Consider the following 24,041-nt stretch of genomic DNA (forward strand, 5'->3'; position numbering starts at 1 on the left):
TAGCTAACTGGCAACATGTTCCCTATAGCCGTGTCCTAATCACCCGAAGTACACAGTTCACGCCACGTTCTACCGTTCCGTCAGCGGAAAACTAGCGTTTTTACAGTAATGAAAACGTATTTTTAAAATTTCGCGTTATATTGCGTATTGTTAGAAATTTCGCGCAAAACTGCCAATTTCGCGTTTTATCGCGCAACGGAAATCAATGAAAATACACATAGAATATCATAAAACGTTAAAAAACTGAAAATTACTTAATTCTGACGAATTTCGTTTTATCGCACATTGCAAAAAAAACTGGTGCCTCTCGGTATCTTCCGCACTTCATCTGCCGCCGCGTTGGTTTTGATCGCATTTTTGTTTCACCTTTGAGGCGTATTTTCAGCTTTGGGAAGAGCAAAACATCGGATGGTGGTAAACTGTTTCTAGCAAATTTTTTCCCCAATTTGCACATGAACTTGATGTTTTGGACATTGCTCGAACTATGACATTGTACCACCTAATCACCACACACATTGCTCCATTGTGCTACACTACTCATACACTGTCTGTTATGACCTGTTCACACGTGTTAAATTCATAATTAAGCAATCTAAGAACTGTACTGTATAAGACTCATTGTGATTGCAAGACTATACCAACATTCCGGGAACGTTTTGAGTGCTCCTCGTGTATATAACGAAATTTTCTTTACTTTCTTTCACGTGAAAGGCTGTAACAACTTTTTTATTTTTATTCATTTTTCAGATCCTATGTTTAGAAACGGGGAAGACTTTAGGACGTAACGAGCGAGGTGAGCTACTTGTGAAAGCTCCCTTCCAAACAAAAGGATACTTCAAGCGGCCAGAGGTATGTCACATTAATTTATCAAATATAATTAAATAGTATCTACCATTAAGAGTTATGACATTTTTATTAGCAACAGTGGTACAAGGCAGTGATGTAGAAAATATCAGCTACGTACAAAAAAATATGGAAGTGTATCGGAAATCGAACTCAGGTCTCTGGCTAATTGAGTCGGTACGCTAATCAGTGCACTACCCATCCTGCTCACTATCAGTTACGCATTTCCACTATTATGTTCGAGATGCAGAACTAATCAAGACTGCATTTGCACCTATGGAGGATGGGTAAGTACAATGTTAAGTCAAACTTCTGGAGGGGAAATTATGCTAGGCAAAAACTGACTTAGTACAGTAATTTGCATAATTGATATAATGAAATGAAAACATAAATCACGATATAACATATCACATACAAGTTATTAAGATTTCGCTGAATTTCATTGTTTCGTCAGATGAAACAGAAACACAAAAGCTGTATGGTATGTACACTGGCAGGTTGACAAGAGAACTTTCAGCTATTTTAAAATTTTAGAAGGCTGAAATTTTACAGTAGTGACACAGACGCACAAAAATAAATAAATAAAATAAAATAAAATAAAAATAAATAAAATATAAAATAAAATCCAGTTGTTACGAACAATTATTCGTATTTACTTTTAAACAACCAGGAAAAAATAAACCTTCGTCCTTCATTTGTTTTTTCTTTAAAATCTACTAGTTTTTCCTCCTCCAAGATAATTGATAATAACTACCTGTACTTTATCAGGGTGTCTACTGGAATACCAGAAAGTAAATTCATGACTTTTTCATGACTTTTCATGACCTTTTTGTTCAAATTTTCATGACCATGGCGATAAAAATTTACCATTAGTAATAATAAACCCCTACCATCATCGGTGCATCGGTTAAGATGAAGACCACATTATGTTCTTATTTGTCTAATGTACACAATGTCGATTATCTGACAACTAATTTTAAAATGCAAGAGCAATTTAAAAGGCAGTAAACAAATTTTTAATTGCGGTTCAAGTATGGGTTTAAGGCTTACCAGGTTCTATAGATTTAAAAAAAAATCTTGTGAACAGTCCCGTTACATTCAGCTAGGTTTTTTTATCTGCATTTTATGTACTCTGAATTCTAAATTTATAATTTTCCTTTACAAGAAAAGACTGATTACGTAAATATCCAATTCTTTTCCATCGTGTCATATTTGAAATTAGCGTACATACACATACTGATAAGACCTACTGAATTTGTTCATAATAGTACCTCCATCCTGGATGGGGTCTGATGCCTTCTTTCTTCTCTTTTTTCAAGGGTACTTTTACAAATATTTTTTCTCACAGTCTGCATACTAGCATCACATCAAAACTTAAAAAAAAAAGTGTACACAAAAATGGACATCTTGACAACTGTTTCAGTACATGCAGTATGAGGTATAAAAGCAAGAAGTATAAAAATATACTCTGAGATTTCAGATTTTCATGACCAGTTGGGTAAATAAAAGACTTTTTCATGGCTTTCATGACCACTAAGCAAAATATATGACTTTTTCATTACTTTCATGACTTTCATGACCAGTAGACACCCTGTTTATATACTGTGTTAAAGTTGCTTAGTTAACACAGTACATTATATTGTGCTTGACATGAAATAAACACATACGGAATTTATACAAGTAACTTTAATCTTATTTACATTTAGTACAGCTCCTATCCATGTTCAGCATCATCAGCATCCATTTTCAAATAGTCAGGCTGGCAGCGAATATCACGGCGTGGCGATTGTTAACTATTAGGATTTAGCTTACTTACAGACTGGTTTTTATTATAAATCGATATCACTATATACTGGGTGTGTCAAAAATCCGGAACCATAGACCGACTGAAAGGAAAATTCTTAGAAAATAAGTGGTCCTCAGTTTAAAATGGCGGAATTTTTCCATTCACACCTGCCGTTTAAGAGGCCTTATCACTGCGAAATTAAAACACCGCTAATTTTACATTAATTTATGTGATATCTTCAAATAGATAAAAGAAAATCAAAATGTGGAACAAGATCGCCCTAGACAATATTATTTTGCATGTGGTATCGTTATCCTGAGTCACCTAGTAGCTTTCCGTTTACAACCATTTAGAAACGCGAAAATAAAAGTCAATTTTCTAAATGGTTGGAAATCGAATGCAGATCAGTGAGTTGTGATAGCGGTATCTCATGTAAAATAATATTGTCTAGAGCAACCTTGTTTCACATTTCGATTATCTTTTATCTATTTGAAGATATCACATAATTACTGTAAAATTAGCGGTGTTTTAATTTCGCCGTGATAGGGCCTCTTAAGCTCCACGCTAGTAAGGCGTCTCACGTTAAATGAAAAAAGCAATATTGCCATTTTAGCACGCCCTTACCATACAAAAAATACAGCGTTGTTGGGGAACAGATTTGATGTGTTCGTTTCCTCATACAACAATATACACGTTCACCGTGTCTTTTTGTGTAATCTTACGGTCTGTTCGAACAGCCTGTTAAACTGGAAACATTATAGTTCGTTTCTACAGCAGAAGTGCAATTTGGATACAAAGAATGCCGCCTTCTACGTGTGGTGGCTCGTGCCATAAGTAAGTCATCGTCCGAGGAATCTTGTGGAAAACACCCCCGATAATTAAATGGCCAACCAGAACTCTCATTTCAAACGATTGACAGTCGCTTGTCAATTCCACGTGGAGTGTCAGTTACCACAATTCCTAATGCTTTCCTTTAAGTTAATGAGTTTCCTTATTCTTACATTGCCTGACATCTGTTTCATATTAGCCGTAGTATTGGAGTTAGGATTTAGATTTCTGGGCTTTCGGCGTCTAAGGCCATTTAGCCCGTCACGCTTTGAGGGATGACGTCCCTCGGCGAGCACACAATCCGGGGAAAGGGAAGGAAGGAAGCGGCCTGGGACCTATAAGTTAGGTACACCACCCCGGCATTTGCCTGGTGTGAATGAGGAAAACCTCATTCAGGGTGGCCGGCCCGAAAAAGCGTTTTACACTTTCTCGACCGAGTAGCCCCACTGGGAATCAAACCCGGGACCGCTCGCACCGAAGACGAGAGCGTTAGCGACTACGCTACGCGAGGCCACTTAGCCGTTGTATTGGGAAGAAAGAACAGAGACACTGGGTGTTAAGGCGTTCCAATCCCGCAAATGTGGTCAAAAGAGGGATAAAGGGAGAAAGGGATATTGTTGTAAAATTCAGTATGGAAACTTGAAAGAAATTTGCCGAACTGCACTCCTGTTCAGTGAACACTATATACTTTTTTCACTTAACATACAACACATTACTAGTATGGAGCTTAAACGGCTGGTACTATTAGAAAAAAAAAATCCACCATTTCGTATTGAAAATCATCCCGTTTCCAAGAACGTTCCTCTTTTTCCATTTTTTTTTTTTTTAAATCTTTACACACGGCGGAGTTGGCGTATGACCTCAGACTCTTGATACGCCCGGTATTGTACATCCTCAGACGAACTCAGCGTAATGATAAGCCTTGGTCTGCATAGTATGAATGAAGTGTTTTCCTGTGCGGACCTCTGATTCCCGAGTTATGGGCCATTGAAGTTGGAGTTTCGACTTAGTCAAATCGTCAGAGAGAGAAAAAGAAATTAGAAAAGAAAAATACATGGAACAAACAAACCTATTAAACGTTAATTTAAACCGAAAGAGAGTAGATGAAACTGTTCATTGCCTAAGTTGTACATGCAATGTGTATAATAATAATAATAATAATAATAATAATAATAATAATAATAATAATAATAATAATAATAATAATAATAATAATAATAATCAACATCATCATCATCATCATCATCATAATCATCATTGGCATTCTGCCATTATTGGCTGGTCATTTGCCGAAACTAAGAAGCTTCCATGATCCACGGACCTCTTCTTCACATACGATTTTTTCTATATTGATATCATACATCAATTGTAGCCTCCTTCGTCCCCTCCCTCTCTTTCCTACCACCATACACCAAACCATCTAGCACGTCCCTCATGATACTGTTCCTTCTTAGCCAATATCCCGATATAATAAAGATTTGCCAAAGTCAATAAAGAACGAATTTTATCCGTAACAAGGGAACTTACTAAGCTATTCTATATTTAAGTGCAACCACACTGTGAATACGAAAACAAGAAAGAGCACTTGATAGTAATACTTCTCAATCATAAAGTTATATCAAAGACATTAATCATTTTGCCGATTAATAATACTTACGTTAAATATTGAACTTACAGTAAATAACATTCTAAACAATACTTCTATGTTGAATTCATTTAGGATACGGAGAAACTGATCGACAAGGACGGCTGGCTTCATACAGGCGACTGTGCATACTTCGATGACAAGGGCTTCCTATACGTTATTGAGAGAGTGAAGGAAACATTTAAACACCAATCTCACCACGTAAGTTTTTATCATAAATACTAGGTTAATCGAATGGTCATGATTTTTAAAACCTTAAACGCCCATGGGTAGACAATTTGTTCTCAACACGACTTTATAAGTAAACGCTAGGGATGGGTATAATTGGATTCTTGTACGTCTTTCTCATAATGCTGGCGAAGTTATGCCATAACCAGGGAGATAACGAGAATTGGGGCCTCAAAGTAAGAGAGAATTTTGTACAGTTCGTGCTTATTTAACTAAATTTCGGTAAATGTTACAAATGTTATAAATGTTTTTATTTTATTTCGGTAAATGTTATAAATGTTACAAATGTTTTTATTTTATTCCAAGATTCTACACACGTATTGTAACAATGTTTTTAGTTTTTTCAGCATGGTTTTGTCATCCAATACAGTTTGCGTTTTGGGGCGGCGGTGCTCAGTGGTAGAGCGTTCACCTCTGGTGCTTGGGGTTCTTAGTTCGATCCCAGCTCGCGCCAAGTGAGCTTTATGGTGGACAAACACCGTGTGCGTGGGTTTTCTCGGGGTTCTCCCGTTTCCTCCCATTTTCTTCATGTCACCATTTCATTCATATCTCATCATCACCGTCTCCTTTAGCCTAACCGGCATTACCGTGGGACATAAAACTTAAAGATTTCATTTCTTCTTTTATATATATAATCAACACGAAAATTACCTGTCAATTTCTGAATAAACACTCTTTTCCTCGATATATTCCAATATACATATATGATAGTTGCATTTCTTCAATCAACTACTGTTTAGTTTTGAGACAACGAACCAGGTAAATGGACAGAGAGTCTTACTCAAGAAGAGCTATTCATAGATGGTTATGTAGGTCCTGGTTTGAAGAAAATTTGACATTTTAATGAATTTAACGTAGATTTTAGTAAATAACGCAAATCTGTCATTTTGTAGACGCTGGTTGCGTATCGTTTGTACAAAATTTGAGAAATATCATTATCTCGATAAAGCAATTACAAGCTGTTGTTCCTTTACAAAATTGCTCACCATAAATCTGAAGAGCATAATCTACAGTGATATACACCATGTGAATACACTATTGAAATAAACACTTCAAGTTCCCCCATTTCGATTGATCATTCTTCAGCACACGAAGACCTTGTTTCTACTCACAATTTTGTATGTGCGATTATACTATGATTTTTACCTACGCTGCTAAAATTAAATTCATCTCAATGTATGTCTCACCTAAACATTCTGTATGTGATTTCTTAATTTCTTAGAAATTCTCCCAGAATATTCCAAATTATTATCGTTGTTTCAGAAGCTCAATTATTTTTTTTTAAAGCAATGTGTCGGAAGAGAGGGTAGCAAGGGAGAAAAAATTGTCCATTGGAAATGATTGGCTTAGAAATATAATAAATGATAGTGCTGTAACGTTTTCTTTACTAGTACGTCTCTTAACAAGTCAAGTTACGAGCAGATAAGTCTTGTTTTCCTCAGTGAACTTTTTTCATTTAGTTTCTATAATATATATTTCCAAGATATTTTGCAAACCTGGTATCCAAGTTCAAACGGATTACAAATTTCTTGACCTAGATACTTTATGTTTTTTCTTAAATTTCCTTCTGGAGGACACTCGGAAGATTCACATGGTAGCGTTTCGTAGTGACAAAATCTATATAGTACATTTTTATTAGTCTATACGTAATATTTTTTATAGTTCAGAAATGTTTTGTACTACGAGGCGCATTACGAAAGTTTCTAGACACTAAAATTCAAATAGCGTTGACGTACTGAAACATCACATTTAAAAGCATATTCCCTCTAGTGGTGAAAAGTATAACTGCAAGTTTGCCGGTTTGCTTGTTTGGAAATTAGAGGGCTGGAAGCATAGATTAATTTGTGCCTGTCAGTAGGCGAGAATAGAACTCATGCGAAGTGATTTTCGTGCAATGATCTTTTACGATTTTAGGTACGGTTTAATGCAAGAGCAGTGCCATGATCTTTTAGAAAAGTGTTTCGGGGACTGTGCTTCTTCACGCGCAACCGTTTTTAGTTGGTTTGCGGAATTTAAACGCGGCTGACAAAGCCTGGCAGATAAGCCTCACTTGGGCACCCTAGTACTGCAGTTACGGATGAAAATGTTAGAGCAGTAAGAAATCTTGTTTAAGAAAATTGCCATACCACATACGAGAAAATTCAATCTATCTTGAAAATTGGATCAACTGCAGCCCAGTCCATAATAAAGGACTGGCCGAGAGGTCTTTCCAAGTCTTGTAGTCGTTAGGTCCAGGGGGGATCCAGAGGGGGCGATCGGGGCAATCGCCCCCCCCAGAAGAGGAAAACTTTCTTATCTTATATATATAAATAAAACCCATTCCAAAGTTTGGAGCCCTTAAAAGTAGCAGTATGACAACCCACCGCCCCCCCAAAAGTCGGTCCTGGGCCCGCCCCTGGTTGGGTCCAACATGTGCTTACGCCTGAGCAAAAAGGTGACCGTGTGGAGTGGTGCCAAGTTAAGATATTATGCTTATGCTTAAAAAGATTTTTGCAGGGCCTAAGAAAGAAAGATTTATAATATTGTTACAAGTAACGAAACATGAATTTACAACTATGACCTCGAAACAAAACAGGAGTTGACAGTATTGCGTTTTTAAAATGGAACTCCACCTTCGAAAGTAAAACAAGAACGGAGCGTGAGTAAAGTTACGGTGGCATCTTTTACTCTAAGACCAGCCATGTAGCAACGTTACTTATTGCACCCGAGTATCGTTGAAACTTGGAGATCTGTCATCACGACAATTCACGGCCACAAAAACTTTGGATGTTTCTACAGGAAAGTGGAGTCCGTATTGTACTGCATTCAGCTTACTCTCCAGATTTAGCTCCGTGTGACTTTTCCTTGTTCCCAAAACTCAAGAAAAAGCTTCGAGGACGCCGCTTTCGAACAAGTGAAGGGGCTATCAATACGTATAATAAAATTTATGATATTCCAAAAAAAAAAAAAAAAAAAAAAAAAAAAAAAGAATCTTTAAAAATTTTAAGACTGTGGTTTTTAAGATTGCAAAAAAGTACTGATGCTGGTGTGGACTATTTTGAGAAATTGTAAAAGGTTTTATACAAATAAATTGATTTTTCAAAGAGTATCTAAACACTTTCGGCATGCCCCTCGTACATAGACATAAATAATATGTATAGAACAATTACTGTAATAGAAATCATTTAATACTTACTTATAATATAATAGTTTCTATTGGCATCCTAATAGCGAACAGAGATAGATTCCATTTTTCTAATTAAAATAATAATATTTTGTGGACAAATCAATTTCAAATTTTCTTTGAGAAGAAAATAATATATACCGTATACCAGTACGTATATTGTTTAAAGAATACCACTAACTAAAGGAGCTTCAATATCAAAACATATGAGAAGTACAAAGAAAATATTCTTCCTTTTGCCGTAACATGAATATATTATTTCTTCAAATACATAAAAAAAATCGACATCAATATGTTCTTTAACTTTCAAATACTATCGTGACAGTGTAATAAATTTACACCAAAAATTGGATAAATTTGCTAAATGAAAAATGTAAGGCATTGTTGCATTAATAAATACTTTTGAAGATTAAAAAAAAAAACATTAAAAAATGTATTTTAATTTTGTAGGAAATTTGAATGAAGAAACCGAATAATTCATAATATATTTTACAGGTATCTCCTACGGAGATAGAGGCTTTGATAGAAACTCATCCTGATGTGATGAGCGCAGGAGTAGTTGCAGTTCCTGACCCAACATGTACAGCTGTTGCCAGAGCCATTGTTGTAAAGAAACAAGGACATAATGTAACAGCAGAGGAAATCCAAAGTTTCGTAGCAGGTGAGTCTTTCTATTTCGTTCTTCCTTACCTAATATTAAAACTCTCTGACATTATACTTCATTACACTTCACAAAAGGCTAGGAATTGTCACATGTCTCACGTTACGGATGATGTGAGAACTTCATTTCTGGTTTTCTAGAGCTAAGTTGCTTATATCTTAAGGTAAATGCAGTATTAGCCCTAATATAGTACAACCTCAAATATAGTAAGACTGTAATTTTTTTAAAGACTATTTTAGTGGAAAATTAAAATACCCCCTATAAAATATTATGCAATCTGTGCAAATCTATACTACTATATATAAAAGTGACATCATCGCCTAGGTCACACGCTGAAAATATGAAATTTGGATACAATATTCCCTTTGTCACTGAAACAACAGATAAGATTTATTTGAAACACGTATCCTAAGAGAGAGGATTTAGATTTTCTGCCAAGAATTGAATAGCTCACAAATCCCTCAGATTAGAGACATGCAACTCGGTATGTACAATTTTTTTTTTTTTTAATTAAAAATTAAAGAAGAAACACGTGCTTAAGCATTTTCAAAAATCCCGCCCTTGACGGGAGAAAACGGCGCTTTATTTCTATAATATCTGTATTTTTCTCTCCTTATTCAGAAGGTGTCGGATGTGAAGACTTGCTTAAGTTGGAGGCGTGAAATTCGGTAAATAAACTCTTCATTAAAAAGAAAGGAACACATATTTCAGCGTTTTCGAAAATAACGCTTCTAAGCGATGACATTTCTATACTACTGACAATTACAGAGCGTAATGCAGAGACTGGCGTATTTGCCTTTTATAATTATGATTACATTTACGAATGCAAATTTGTTTCCACAAAGTGCGGGACATTTAACTAGATTTGTTTAGGGTCTTAGTTTCCAAATCGAAACTTCGATTTAGGAAGTTTTGGCGTTGTTTGTAGTAATGGGAACCACTTGTGTGCTTGTGTCTAATGTATTATCTTGAAAAGGAGAATAAAGTTAAGATTCGAAATTAGTGGAAGACCATTTAGTTAGTAGCAACAGGATCGGAAGTCCAAATTTAACAGAACAAACTATATTAAACAGAAACGGTACGGAGGACCAACAAGAAAGTAATTATTAAGTCATTGACTTACAAAGTATATAATACAGGTGAAACCAAATAGATCCCATAAGTAACAAAAACTTTGTCGATTAATCTAAAACAGGTAAGAAACCAAGTAAGTTTTATAAGTAAAAGCACGTAAAAAAAGTAAATAAATAAATAAATATTAATCGTCAATGTTTTAACACAGGAGGGAAACCAAATAAATTCAAATTAACAAACCAACACACAGATGAAACCTAAAAAACTGGTTTCAATGTAAACAAACAAACAAAGATATTTCTTTTAATAATGTTTTATTAGTAGTTGACATATGACTTTGTGAATGTTGTATTTTATGTACTGTATGTATGTTATGTATTGTGTGTGTGTGATTTGTAAATCATGCAATAACAAAGTTATTTCTTTCAGTTATGGTCAATAAAAAAAGGAAAAAATAGACCTGAGGTAGTTAGCCAGAACTCAGGTCCAAAAAAGCCCACCCCTACCTAAATAGGGAAGGATAATACAGCAAGAGAGAGAGATCTGGAAAATAGGAGAGAGATTATTTAGAATGGGCAGTTGCGTCTGCCGATAAGACTAAAATATTTGACAAAGGCAGGGGTAATGGAGAAAAAAAAAAGGGACCACTGTACAGCAATATGACTTCGTTGGAAGCATTTCCCGAAGACCTATTTGTTATTAAGAGTACAGCTGGGCTACAGCGTTTCATACAATGCCTTCTTCATGTGACTCAAATACAGTCCTTTCTCAGTGATATTTTTAATTTGGGGAACAATCAAAGCACAGGAAAACTACAGTACATCGGAAACCTGATGAATTACATTAATTGTTTAGCCAAGAAAACCTGAATCTTTTCAGTAAGAATTACGCGCACATTCTTCACGTGATCGATTAGTTTTTAGTGCAATGTACTCCATGCTTATCCCCACTTCGTTTGCAACTTCTTAAGCGGTGATAAGATTATCCTACATGCTAGGGTTCCCATTTATTTAGCGAGTACGAATTCGCTGACTTTTCCAGGTCACGATATACAAGTTTCCAAGTTCATATATAATGTAAAAAAAGCTGTATTTTTCCCGATCAGGGAGTTTCTCCTCTACTATGCATGTACAAACATGTATAGTTCATTTCAAAACATGACGTCCTCAGCACGAGGAGGCATTCGTAGAACTACCATGCCAGCATGTCCTTAACATTAATTAAAGTACAAAAATCCGAAAAGCGACCTCTAATTGGAGACCTACTAATATATTACAATTATATCCCTATCGGAAATATAGCTTCCTTCAGAAGGTATATAACGAGAACTCTTATGTTTTGAAATGGACTATATATAATATATAGTGTATAATGTAGCTAGGAAAATTTGTATATCAAACTATTTTATAAAATGTCCCCTACCGAAAAGCCAGGTAAAGCAAAAAAAGGAAAATGAGTTCTGAAAAGTAAAAATCTGTACTTAAAATCTCCTGACTTTTCCAGGTTTTTCAGCTTTTCATGAAATGAATTGAAATCTTTATACCACTCATTCTAGCTTTGGAACTCCTTGTATAAATTAACAGACAAATTCTGACCAAAGCATATATTAACTAATAAATAATAGCGTTAATACGACGCTATTATTTATTAGTTAATATATGCTTTGGTCAGAATTTGTCTGTCAATTTATGAAATCTTTATGTTATATGTCCCTCGATTATGCCGGCTAGGCCAAGGGAGACGGTGATGATAAGGAATTAATACAATGGTGGAATGAAGAAAATGGGAAGAAACGGAAGAATGCCGAAAAAACCCTCGCACTTGGTGTTTGTCCACCACAAAGCTCACTTGGCGCGGGCTGGGATTGAACCAAGGACCTCATGCACTTCAGTTTTTCATGAAATTCCTCTGATTTTTCCAGGACTCTTTATGAGTGCGCTGAATTTCCTGACTTTTCCAGGCTTTTCAGTTTTGGTGATAGCCGTGATGGTTGAAGTAACTTTCCTTTTCTATACCACCCTGTCGAATAAGTGGTTTGCTCTTCAACATGAGGACCACTTTAAACTGCTTTTGCATGGTCATGTTATCACAGATAAAATTCTATTGAATCTTGAATTTGGGTTATCATCGAACTTTTCAAAAGAATGATCCAATTCCACTGGTTGCGTTCTCTTTTCGTACGAAATAAAAATTCGAGGGCGTTCTCTACACGTACTTAAGACTGTCAGATAGGTATGACCTCTATGAGCGGAAAAAGTAAAGAAAACGAAACATATACACCTGAAAGTATCCTATATCTCTAATGCATGATTCGTATCGGCCCTAAAGATTACTTTTTGAACAAATTATATATAATATAAGGAAAGAAATTTAAGTAAATACTTGAAAGAGACAGTGTTTTATACAACCCTATCCAAATGTAAGTACCAAATATTAAAAATAAAATGACAAAAGGGATTTTATATCGAAAGACCATACGCATTTAAATACATTCAGCTATTTTGCTAACTCATGTCAAAAATGACCATTTTTTCTCTTTCTTTTCTTTACAGAGAGAACACCTTACTACAAACACCTTAAAGGAGGAGTAATATTTGTTGATTCTTTGCCAAAAACCTCAACAGGAAAGCTGTCACGCAATGCATTGAGGGATTTGTACATCAACAATAAATAGCAAATGTAAATTCTTCAGATTATTATTATAGAATGTTCATCATTGAAACCATATACGTCTATCATCATCGCTGTACATTGTATCAAGAACTATTACATCTGAAGTGTTTTAAGAACGCGAAGATTTGGAATAGTTTTGGATGTATGTCAAAATGCCTCATCGTCATACTGTATCATATTCAAATATTCATTTGGAATTTCACATAATCACAGTACGCTATCGACAAGGTAATATTACATACTGCAAAATGTCAAAAAAAAAAAAAAAAAAAAATATATATATATATATATATATATATATATTACTATACTGTAGGCCTTTTGTTATTACGTTCTCTTGTAGTGCAAACAGTCTGATTAAGCATAAAAAATAATTTTAAAAAATGCATTGAATACGTCAACTTACAGTCACACACGCGCTTTTATTGTCATTGTAGTAGCGTCTAGAATATTGTTTTCATGTGTATATTTGAATATTTCTTCTGTGACTTTTGATTTCTTGACATTAATACATACAAGAGCATTAATCACACCTTGTAAATTATATACCTCATAGATTTTATTATTATTGTTATGGATTTATAGATCAACTTAAACTGCTCTATTATGTAAATAATGTGATTTGTGTTTTCACATTTGATTTATAATTATTAATAAAATATTTTAATAACTGTATCAACTTCTTTGTTTAAAACATTACCTTTAAATCGTTTCTTCTTCTGGCACCTCTTTTTGTTGAAACATTACCTTCAACTTCTTCCTTCTCCTAGCAACTTCTTTGTTGAAATATTATTTAATTCTCTTCTAGAACTTCTTTGTTGAAACATTACCTTCAACTCGTTTCTTCTCCTAGAACTTCTTTGTTGAAATATTACATTTAATCCTTCTCCTAGAACTTTTTTTGAAATATTACATTTAATCCTTCTCCTAGAACTTCTTTGTTGAAATATTACATTTAATCCTTCTCCTAGAACTTTGTTGAAACATTACATTTAATCCTTCTCCTAGAACTTCTTTGTTGAAACATTACCTTCAATTCTTCCTTCTCCTAGCAACTTCTTTGTTGAAATATTACATTTAATCCTTCTCTTAGAACTTCTTTGTTGAAATATTACATTTAATCCTTCTCCTAGAACTTTGTTGAAATATTACATTTAATCCTTCTCCTAGAACTTCTTTGTTGAAACATTACCTTCAATTCTTCCTTCTCCTAGCAACTTCTTTGTTGAAATATTACATTTAATCCTTCTCCTAGAACTTCTTTGTTGAAGCATATTCAATTCGTCTTTCTCTTAGCAGCTTCTTTTCTCAAGCATTACACATTCTTTCTCCTAGCAACTTATTTATTGAAACATAACCTTTAATTCTTTCATTCTCCGAGCGAGTTCAGTTTTTGCTTTGCACTCGTAAACTGTCGGGTTCAAATAGACGGCAGGGCATCCTCATCACTGTTTATTTTCTCTTTAATCCCACCAGGCGATATCACTTAAATGTAGATCTTGGAAGTTTTCTTTAAGAAAGGTATTTCTCTCTTTCGACTCTTTGGCTTTGTGCATGTATTTAGGACTATTGTACATATAAAGCGCACGTTAACATCCTTACTAGAGATAAAACCCTAACCACTCGTCTTGTGGCTAGAGCGGACGCCCTTGGTGCACATAGTCCTTCGATTCGTTGGAAAAGTATATAAATTTAAATGCATTAAGGTGATTCTGATTCCATCTTAAATTGCAAATTCACGTTTTATTTAGAATCGATGCTGCAGAAAGAGGCTTAATTTCAATTAACATCAACCATTTGTTATAAATAAGATAGATATCCTAGAAATTTAATTCAGTCGCATCAGATTTATCCACTCTAAAACATTTGTGTAATTATAGTATCCGGGCATTTAAAACAAATTGCTGTCAGATTGCGCAATACTTAGCAAATAACGTATTATATATTGAGGAATTGATATAGAAGTACGTAAAGATATTGGCACCTGGAATCTGTACAGTTCGTCATTCTGTCAATACTTTCTTCACAGCTCTTAGAAACTGTTATAAAGTCTTGCATATTTATATTTGCGTAGGAAATGTGTACCATCGAACTACTTCTATGATCAAGGAGCACATAGCAGTTCATAATATCATTGCAGACTTTCGTAAGCCGGTATCACTGCATCTAACGTAATCAAAGTTCCATTTTGTCAAATAAACTAATAGATCTAAAAGTTGAGATTCAAAATTGTCGTTCAACTTCAACCACTTCTATTTATTGAGTTAGTATTTGCCCTCATTTTCTTTTATATAAATTTGAATTACAAAAAAATTGATTGAAGTTTGATACAGTAAAAGATTTGTAATAATTAATTGAAGTTATAGACGTATCATGCAAATTTTAATAAATTCCACAAAAAAAAAAAAAAAAAAAAAAAGTTTTCACGCACTTTCATTATATTACCTACCATTTTCCCGTCTCCGAAATTTAGAAATAAATAAATCAATAAATAAATTAACAAACTAACTTCGTGATACAATCGTTGCAAAACTAAAATTTAATGGCATATTTTATACAATATCTTGTTCTTCCCCTCATTTACTTTTCAGCCAAGGGCGGAATTTATTCTCAGCCCCAGCTCCTTCCAACATGCTCCCATCCGTCCTTCGAACATACTTCCCAGCTAACACTCAAAGAAAGGAAGAATTTGTTCTTAGGATATACTGTATATGTAGACCTATTTATATATATATACAGTGGCGAATCCAGGATATGATCAAGGGAGGAGCCAAACCATAGTTTGCGGCTTTATCCAGAGTAAAGTAGGATGGCAGTTCATTTTATCTAGTGTATACCTGAGCGTCAAGGGAAGGGGGGCTATAGCCCCTCAGGGCTTACTTATTTCAAAATGAAATGAAATCTTTCAGTCCCACAATTAGGAGTTTTAGGCTAAGGAAGAATTAAGGCAACTGAATGATGATGGAAAAGTTGGTAGAATGAACATGTGGAAGGAAAGGCATAACCCTCAGAAAACTCATGAGCACGATGTTGTCCTCCACAAACTTACTTGGCCGGGGATCGAATCAGGGACTCCCTGCATAAGAGGTAAGTGCTCGCTCCGCCACTGTATGCCTCCCTTAATTCAAATTTAAAGCCTAATTATTTCCTTTTCACATGAAAATTAATTAAGTTGCATAAATAAGTTCATTGTTTTCCCTGCGCACTGTTAGAGAAATTAAATCTATAATTTAGAATGCTTTAACATAATTAATCAGTTTCTATGTTATAGATGAACGAATGACCTGTAATATGTGCGAAAATCATTGAATTTCGTTCAGACATTCGAAAGTTATACAAGATGTTTGCAAACAACGTTACTAGACCAATACTAAGTGTACAACATACTAGAATTACTTACCGTTAGAAGTGTTCAAAAAATCAGAGCCACTTGTACTTTTGTCTTTATTTCAAACAAAAATGCTATAATAATAATAATAATAATAATAATAATAATATAAAGGTAACCAAGAAAGTTCCGCCGCTTTTTGTGAAGGTCTGTGTTCAATTGGTTCTCACACCGTGAGTTAAATACGGATGAAGATAAAGCGAAGGTCTGTTGTTGGTGTGGGTATATCTAACATACCAGCTGGTTGTGGCTGTTCAGTTACACCGTGAACTTGCGTAAGGACAGACTGAACATGGGACCTCTATAGAGTGTCATAAGGACGTGTATGCTGTACGAGTTTAAACTGGGATCAAACGACGCTTCAGTGGGGCGGAAGATATGCCAGGCCTTTGGTGAGGATATTGTGACTATGCGGACAGTGCAGCGGTGGTTTCAGGACGGTGACGAAACACTCGAAGACGCACTACGTGCTGGAAGACAAAGACATGTAAAAAATGAAGATCTTCAGGCAGCAACTGAGGCGATCAGTGGCCAGACATGTGAGGAACTGAGACTACAATTCAGTGTGGGTGGAGGAAACATTCGACAGCACCTCCATAAACTTCGGAAGCACTGCAAGTTGGGTCGATGCGTCCCACATGACTTGACTCCTGGCCAGAAGGCAACGCGAGCAGACACCTGTTTTTCTTTGCTGTCTCGTCTGAGGAAGGAGCTATTTCTGGACAAAGTGTTGACATGTGATGAGAAGTGGGTCCTGTACGAAGCTCCACGGGCCGTCATCATTGGTTAGCATTCCATGAACCGGTTCCAAAACAGCCGAAACCAGCACTGTACCAGAAGAAGGTTCTCCTGTGTGTTCGGTGGAATGCTCGCGGCATCGTGCATCGGGAACTGCTACCAGCTTGTCAGAGCATCAATGCAACTGTGTACTGGCAGCAGTCGAACTGTGTTTAAGAAAAACTAAAAACTCTAGAGCCAACACTTCTGAATCACAAAGGGCCCTCCTGTTACAGGAAAACGCTAAGCCCAACGTGGCTAGGATGTCCCGGAACACCATTCTGCGCCTTGGATGGGAAACACTATTGCATCTGCCATGCTCCTCCGACATTGCACTGTCCGATTATCACCTTTTCCATTCCTTAGACAATCACCTTAGAGGACACCAGTTTAAATCTCTAGTAGAGGTGCAAAATACTTGATACCTTCTTCGCTTCACGACCCACCAAGTTTTACCGCGATGGAATCCATGGCCTTCCAGAACGTTGGCAGAAGGTCGTCCATGCTGATGGGGACTATTTTTGATGTTCCAGGTACGTCTTAGGTGACATATCGAATTTCGAAGGTGATGGGTGTAAAAGCGGTAGAACTTTCTTGATTACCTTTATAATAATAATTCTAAACACGGTTCTGAGAAGAGTCTTTTAAAGAAAAGTGTGGCGCCATGTTCTTTCAAAAAGAAAATTGTACGTAAGATTCTTCGCATTTATACTTGAAGCCTGAGGATTCACAAAATTTTACCTTTTCACTTGATGAAGCTTGATGCAAACAAACTCCTCTGTTCCGCTTGGTAGGACTCTGGCTGCAGTAAAAGTAATGTTTACGGCGATTTTTTTTTTTTTTTTTTTTTTAATGAAAGAATTGACGATTCTTTCTGTACATACTAATAATGTAATCGCCCTCTAGACAAAGAATACGAATGCCTTTTTTGCTTTTTCTACATAAGTTTAACGAGAGGTCGCATTGCAATTTTGACCTCTTGCACCAAAGTGTAACATCTTGCATATAAAAAATGAATGTTTTGTGTGTTTGTTCGGTATCCAATTCCACACCGTTGTCTTGCATACTTCAAAGTCATTTTTATCTAAGAGGCCATAATTGGAAGAGACCGTAGGCTATATACAAATTTTTGGTTCGTATCCTAAGGGGGGAAGGAGAGGAAGAGGGAGTTTTAAATTATGTAAAGCTCTCTCTCTTCTCTCTCTCTCTCTCTCTCTCTCTCTCTCTCTCTCTCTCTCTCTCTCTCTCTCTCTCTATATATATATATATATATATATATATATATATATATATATATATATATATATATATATATTACAGTCTCGCGAATTCCTCTTCTTAAGAAAATGAAACTCTATATGTAATCTCATTTCTAAAAACAAGTTGACATATGATTTACAAGTTAGAGAAAGGTACTGTGGGGTTAAAACACCGCTAGAAGTGGGAACGATAAAATGTAAAAAAAAATAATAAATAAAATAAAAAAAAAATAAATAAATAAAATGATTGGTATTAGTGTCGAATCCATAGTTTTCGGAGTCGCTAAGATGAATACTGATACAGTCGATGCCGTCTAAATCAGACCCTATCGGCATGGATGGAGGTGAGAATGGTGAAAAATAAAATATCCAAAATGACCGAAATTAGTATCGAATTCATAATTTTCGGAGTCACTAAGCTGACATTTAAGTCAAAGTTCAGTTCAAGAACGTGCATGTCAGTTGGCACGGGAAAGGACAGGGGCAACGCCAAAGGTGTTGCTTTTCGTTCATTATTTTCAGATATTGTGAATAAACATTATTCTTCACGTCGAATGTCGAATATTTGAGCTAGTGTGTTTATAAAATGATTCGATCTTGATGTAAATGGGCTAACCTGGCGAACGAGGGAGCACCACAAGTTGCCGAAACAATTCAGGATAAAACTGTTTAAAGACGCAATCAACGAAGTGATTAATTTGGAACTTTAGTGGTTACATTTTACTGATCTAGTATTAGTTAATTTGATTTGTAAACATTATATTATATAACACAGAGTATAGTTTCCACAAAGATGGACACGGAAGTAGATTTGAAGATGAAACCAGTTTAATAAAATTGTTAAAATCGTCGTTCATTTCAAATAACAACTAGCAGTGTCATGTGTATATCACGTGATGGAGTTTGGTTTCTCTGGCGTGATATATTTTCAATACTGAAACCGGAAGTGGTAGTTAATTTTTTATTACTTCCAGTTTTAGTAGAGATATTAAAAGTAGCGATGGAATATAATCATGTGAATGCAAAAAGCAGATTCTTCCTATTATCGTTTTCCCTCTATATCAATCAACGTTGAAACCGGAAGTGCTTCATTTCTGCCACTTCCGGTTTGAATAGAGGGTTAAGAGAAAAGACGGATATCTATTCTCAGAACGCAAAATCGATTTTTAAAAAAATGATCTCTCAGTTTTATCGTTGGTTGATTATGTTGATTTGGTATTTAGCGTCCTGTTCAACTACAACCGTTTTTGCTCTGTGTAGACCAATCTTGGAACCGGGAGTTGTATTTTTTTTTTTTTTTTTTTTTTTTACATGGATATCAAATGTATTCTTGGGTCGCTTAGTCGATTACAGGTAATCATTTCTTCCTATCTATTACCATTTTTTCTTCATAATTATCAACGTTGAAACCGACAATGGTTGATTTGTATCATTCTGGGTGAATATCACCTTTAGCAACTAGGGATGGGCAAAACCGGTTCTTTATAAAAACAGGAAACCAGTTTCTAGAAAAACCGAAACCGGTTTCGCTTTTCTCCAAAACCGGTTCGTTTTTTCGGTGAAAACTTTTGGAAAACACATAAAACTACTTCTGTGGAAACAAATTCGGTTTCCGGAGAACAAGAAAACACTGCTCTGGTCAGAAATAGAACAAATTTTGAAAAAAAAATCGGAACCGGTTTTTGAAGAAAACCGAAACCGAATCCGGTGAAAAACCGAACCGGTTTTGGAGAAAACTGATAACCGGTTTCGGTCAAAACAACCGGTTTTGAAGAACACAGAAACCGGTTTTTGAAAATTTTTAAAGCCCGGCTTCGGTTTTTCTAAAAACAGAAAACCAAACAACCGACTTTTGTGTCCTCCACCATTATCAACAGACGCGATTTCTAACTTTTGACCCTATATATCCTGGGCAGAATTGATGGTGGGCTATCAAGTAGTTCTTGAGATATTTTCTCTCTCGGACGAAGCGAACGGACACACACACACACAGACCGACAGGATAACATATAAAAAAGTTTTGGTACACCAAACTCCTTTAAAATGACAAATGTATACCCGTATAAATGACTGGGCTGAAAAACCAAATTGACGATGTACTCAATACTCTTTAACACGTCCTATATATTCAACAAAATCTTCGCGAAGGTTTTCGCTTTCCTATCCGTGATCTTTCTTAAAATTTAATTCCTAGAATAAGTAGTTAAAACAAGTCATAAATGAGAAACCAAAATGTCATATCTTACATCAAAATCTGTAATCACATTAAGGTTGTCACAACGATCTAGGTACATTAAGAATCTAGTTCTTTTTCTCCTCCAAATAGTGTAAACTTCCGTTTCCTTCGCTGAAGTTGGTCAAAATATTTATTAACATTCGTCTATAATGTAAGAAGGATTTTTATATGCGTAGTATAATTTCGGAAACCTATATTGCAATTTTCAACGGTTAATCAGTAATAAAGACCTTCGGCTTCACTTTATATATATATTTCTTTTCCGTGCCGCAACTGAGAAGCTTCCATGCTTCACGGACTTCGGCTAACCTCTTTATCTTCACGTACAATTTTTCTGTTTTGATAACTGTCCATCACCTACAGCCTCCTTCGCCCCCTCCCTTTCTTAACACCACACCCTCTACAACGTCTCTTATGATACAGTTCCTTCTTAGCCAATGTGTCTGAACCAGTTTCTCATTCTCTTTTCAAATACATCTACAACTGTTTTTTTCCTCCACTATCATTTCTAACACCTTCTCAAGTTTTTCGCTCGACCCTCTTAATATTCGCCATTCTTCTTCACACCCTCATTTCGAAAGCTCCAGGTCTTTCTCATCGCTCCTGCGGAATGCCCATATTTCTTCCTCATAGAGTACAGTACTCTACACAAAGCATTTCTGAGTCTTTTTTCAACCCTTTATTCAAAGACACACAAAATAGATTGCTCCTAAATTATTCTTTCGGCCATTTCTATCCTTGCTTTTATTTCACGTTCGCACTTCACATCATTCCTAATAATACTACCCAGGTAACGAAAATTAGTCATCTGTTCTATTTTCTCCCCTCCTACTTCTATATTTGACATTATTAGAGACCGGATGTTTAGGCATTAAAAACGTGAAAAATTGGCACTTAAAATTTAAAAAATAGGCAGTAAAATAGGCACTAAATGTAACTCGAAATAATGAAGATTAATATTCAATAGAATTAAAACAATAGATTCAAGTCATAGATAACGTTCAAAGAACATAGAAATATACCAGTTCGTTAATATATTCTTTTGCTATACAGTACATAACAACAAAGCTTGGCATGTATTCCATATATATATAATGTGTGTGTGCATGTTATTTATATTATATGTATTATATATTTTCCCAATGTAGTCTTATTTTGAAGAAAATGCCTACAATAGGCAACATTAGGCACTAAAGCAATCATTTAGGCAGTAAGGGCGAAATAGGCAAAATAGGCAAGATAAAATTTGTTTAAATTGAAACTGTAACTTCCCATATTAACTTTAAAATGTTGTTTTTGATCATATGTTTAATATTAAAGAATAGGCATTTTGCCTAACATCCGGTCTCTAGACATTACGTTACTGAAATTTTAATGATCATTACATACATTAACTCACAACTAAGAGTACCAACATAAGCATACTCTACTAGGGCACATTATACGTGCATGTTAATTATTCTTAACAAATTGTACCAGATGGTATCTGTGTTAAAGAGACACAATATATATATATATTTCAGTACTGTAACTTATCAACTCTATTTCTTAGACGTGAATTTTTAGATCATGAAATTAAAACTCACAAAGTACGTTCAACTATCATATATTTAAATATTCAAGAAGAAAAAAAAAACTGGTTACTCCTTTTATATATACACACAAGTATTTGGCTATACATAAGGCATCTACAAGAACATATTAATGCTCCTATTAATGGCCTTCCAAACAAAAGCGCAATCCACAGTATAAACAGGCATGATTCCCTGGTTTATCCTGGAATAAATAAATAAAAAAAATCAATTAGATTAACTTAAGTCTTAAATATAGGTAACAGTTGATTTATATTATTACTTTTTTTAAAAAAACAACTTATATTTACTGCAATGATTATGGAAAGTAAGAAAAGTTTTTGAGAATCATGATTCTCGTCATCTTAAAAAAATAGAATAAATAAATAAATAAATAAAATAAAAAAACGTGCAAAAGGTGCAGAGATAGAAAGGTAATTCGAAGCAACTGGACAGCTTAATGTTACAGAACATTATTTCAAACTAGCTGAATATACCCATTCTTCGCATGGGGGCTGTATTTGGAAATCAACAACTTTGGGAGACTATCACCATTCATTACAGCGACCGCGAAAACTATGGATTTGACACTAATATCGGTCATTCTGGGTTATTTTTATATGTCTGGGTATCCTCCCTCTAACCCCCGGCCCGCATGCAATAGTAGCTGAACTTGCAAGTCATCGCTAATGGAAATATCACCATTGATCTCAGCAACCGCGAAATCTATGGATTTGACACTAATATCGGTCATTTTGGACTCCTTTCACATGTCTCGGTACCCCCCCCCCCCCCCCCCCCGCAGCCGAATAGGGTGAATTTGGAAGTTAATGCGATAGGAGTTTCACCACTGATCTCAGCGACCGCAAAAATTAGAAATTCGACAGTAATATCGGTCATTTTCTACTACTTTTACATGTTCCGGTAAACGCTCCCCCTGAGCCCCCTGGTTCGAATTTTGACAGAAACGCTTCGCCTTGGTCTGGGGCCTGGATCAAGGTATTCGTAACCAAAATTTGGTAAGTCTCTGTCAACTTGTCTGGTCCCCAAGCCGGTCCCGGTAAACGCCTTCGCTCCTGAAACCCTCCTGGTTTGAAATTTCAAAAACGCGCTTCGTCTTGATCTGGGGCCTGAACCAAGTTACCCCTGATCAAAATTTGGTAACTCTCGGTCCACTCGTCTGGTCACACAGACAGACAAACAAAAACAGAAACAAACTCTTTATTTTATTTACTATCATTGATCACAGTATGTAGTAAAAAAATCATAGTATTCATATACTTTCGCAATCTGGAAAGAAAGAAAAATAACTGAACAGTGACTAGCTATACAATGATCAATGGTGGTTCATCTGCTATAGAGTTCTGTGACGTGAAGTTGTGCAGTTGGTTCGAATTACCTTTTTATCCCTTCACCGTTCTCACACTGATCCTCAAAAAACGTTCTTTAGTTTTTATGAAAATGAAATAATTCAGCTTAACGTTTCACGATTATGGCCTTTAGGCTAAGGGAGACGGATTAAGGCAAGTGAATTATGATACAAGAATTCGTAGAAGGAGAATGTGGGAGAAACACGGGGGTACCCCGAGAAAACCCACGGACACGATGTTGTCCACCACAAACTTACTTGGCCGGGGATCGAACCAAGAACCCCATACACCACAGGCAAGCGCTCTACCACTGAGTCACCGTGACCCCGTGGGGATGAACAGTCGTGTAACATGAGGGCATCATGTCTGATGGAGCCTGAGGGCAAGTCTAGGCTACTTTTTATGGAGTTCATGACTATAAACATCTGCAATGAAGGTTTTGCCTCGACGGAGAAAGACATGATGGACCACACCTACTATAAAGGCAACAACAATTTTTGCAGGAGAAGGAGTGATTTGGGACACTGTTCTGGACGTTG

General features: G+C 35.6%; 2 protein-coding genes across 2 annotated transcripts in view; one reads left to right on the forward strand and one right to left on the reverse strand.

The window, feature by feature from the left end:
• The window catches only part of LOC145675894 (uncharacterized), a 54,394-nt gene extending 40,826 nt beyond the window's left edge, over positions 1-13,568 (forward strand). The window contains exons 10-13 of the mRNA XM_081746688.1: positions 748-849; positions 5,178-5,303; positions 8,989-9,154; positions 12,781-13,568. Of these exons, the coding sequence (XP_081602814.1) occupies positions 748-849; positions 5,178-5,303; positions 8,989-9,154; positions 12,781-12,902 (516 nt within the window). The 3' untranslated portion in view covers positions 12,903-13,568. The remainder of the gene's footprint in view (positions 1-747; positions 850-5,177; positions 5,304-8,988; positions 9,155-12,780) is intronic.
• An 8,583-nt stretch (positions 13,569-22,151) lies between these two features.
• The window catches only part of ND-13A (NADH dehydrogenase (ubiquinone) 13 kDa A subunit), a 32,775-nt gene continuing 30,885 nt past the window's right edge, over positions 22,152-24,041 (reverse strand). The window contains exon 3 of the mRNA XM_081746422.1: positions 22,152-22,337. Within this exon, the coding sequence (XP_081602548.1) occupies positions 22,275-22,337 (63 nt within the window). The 3' untranslated portion in view covers positions 22,152-22,274. The remainder of the gene's footprint in view (positions 22,338-24,041) is intronic.

This window comes from Thermobia domestica, chromosome 18 (genome assembly GCF_964235325.1).
Source record: "Thermobia domestica chromosome 18, izTheDome1.hap1.1, whole genome shotgun sequence".
In the NCBI taxonomy this organism is placed as follows: domain Eukaryota; kingdom Metazoa; phylum Arthropoda; class Insecta; order Zygentoma; family Lepismatidae; genus Thermobia; species Thermobia domestica.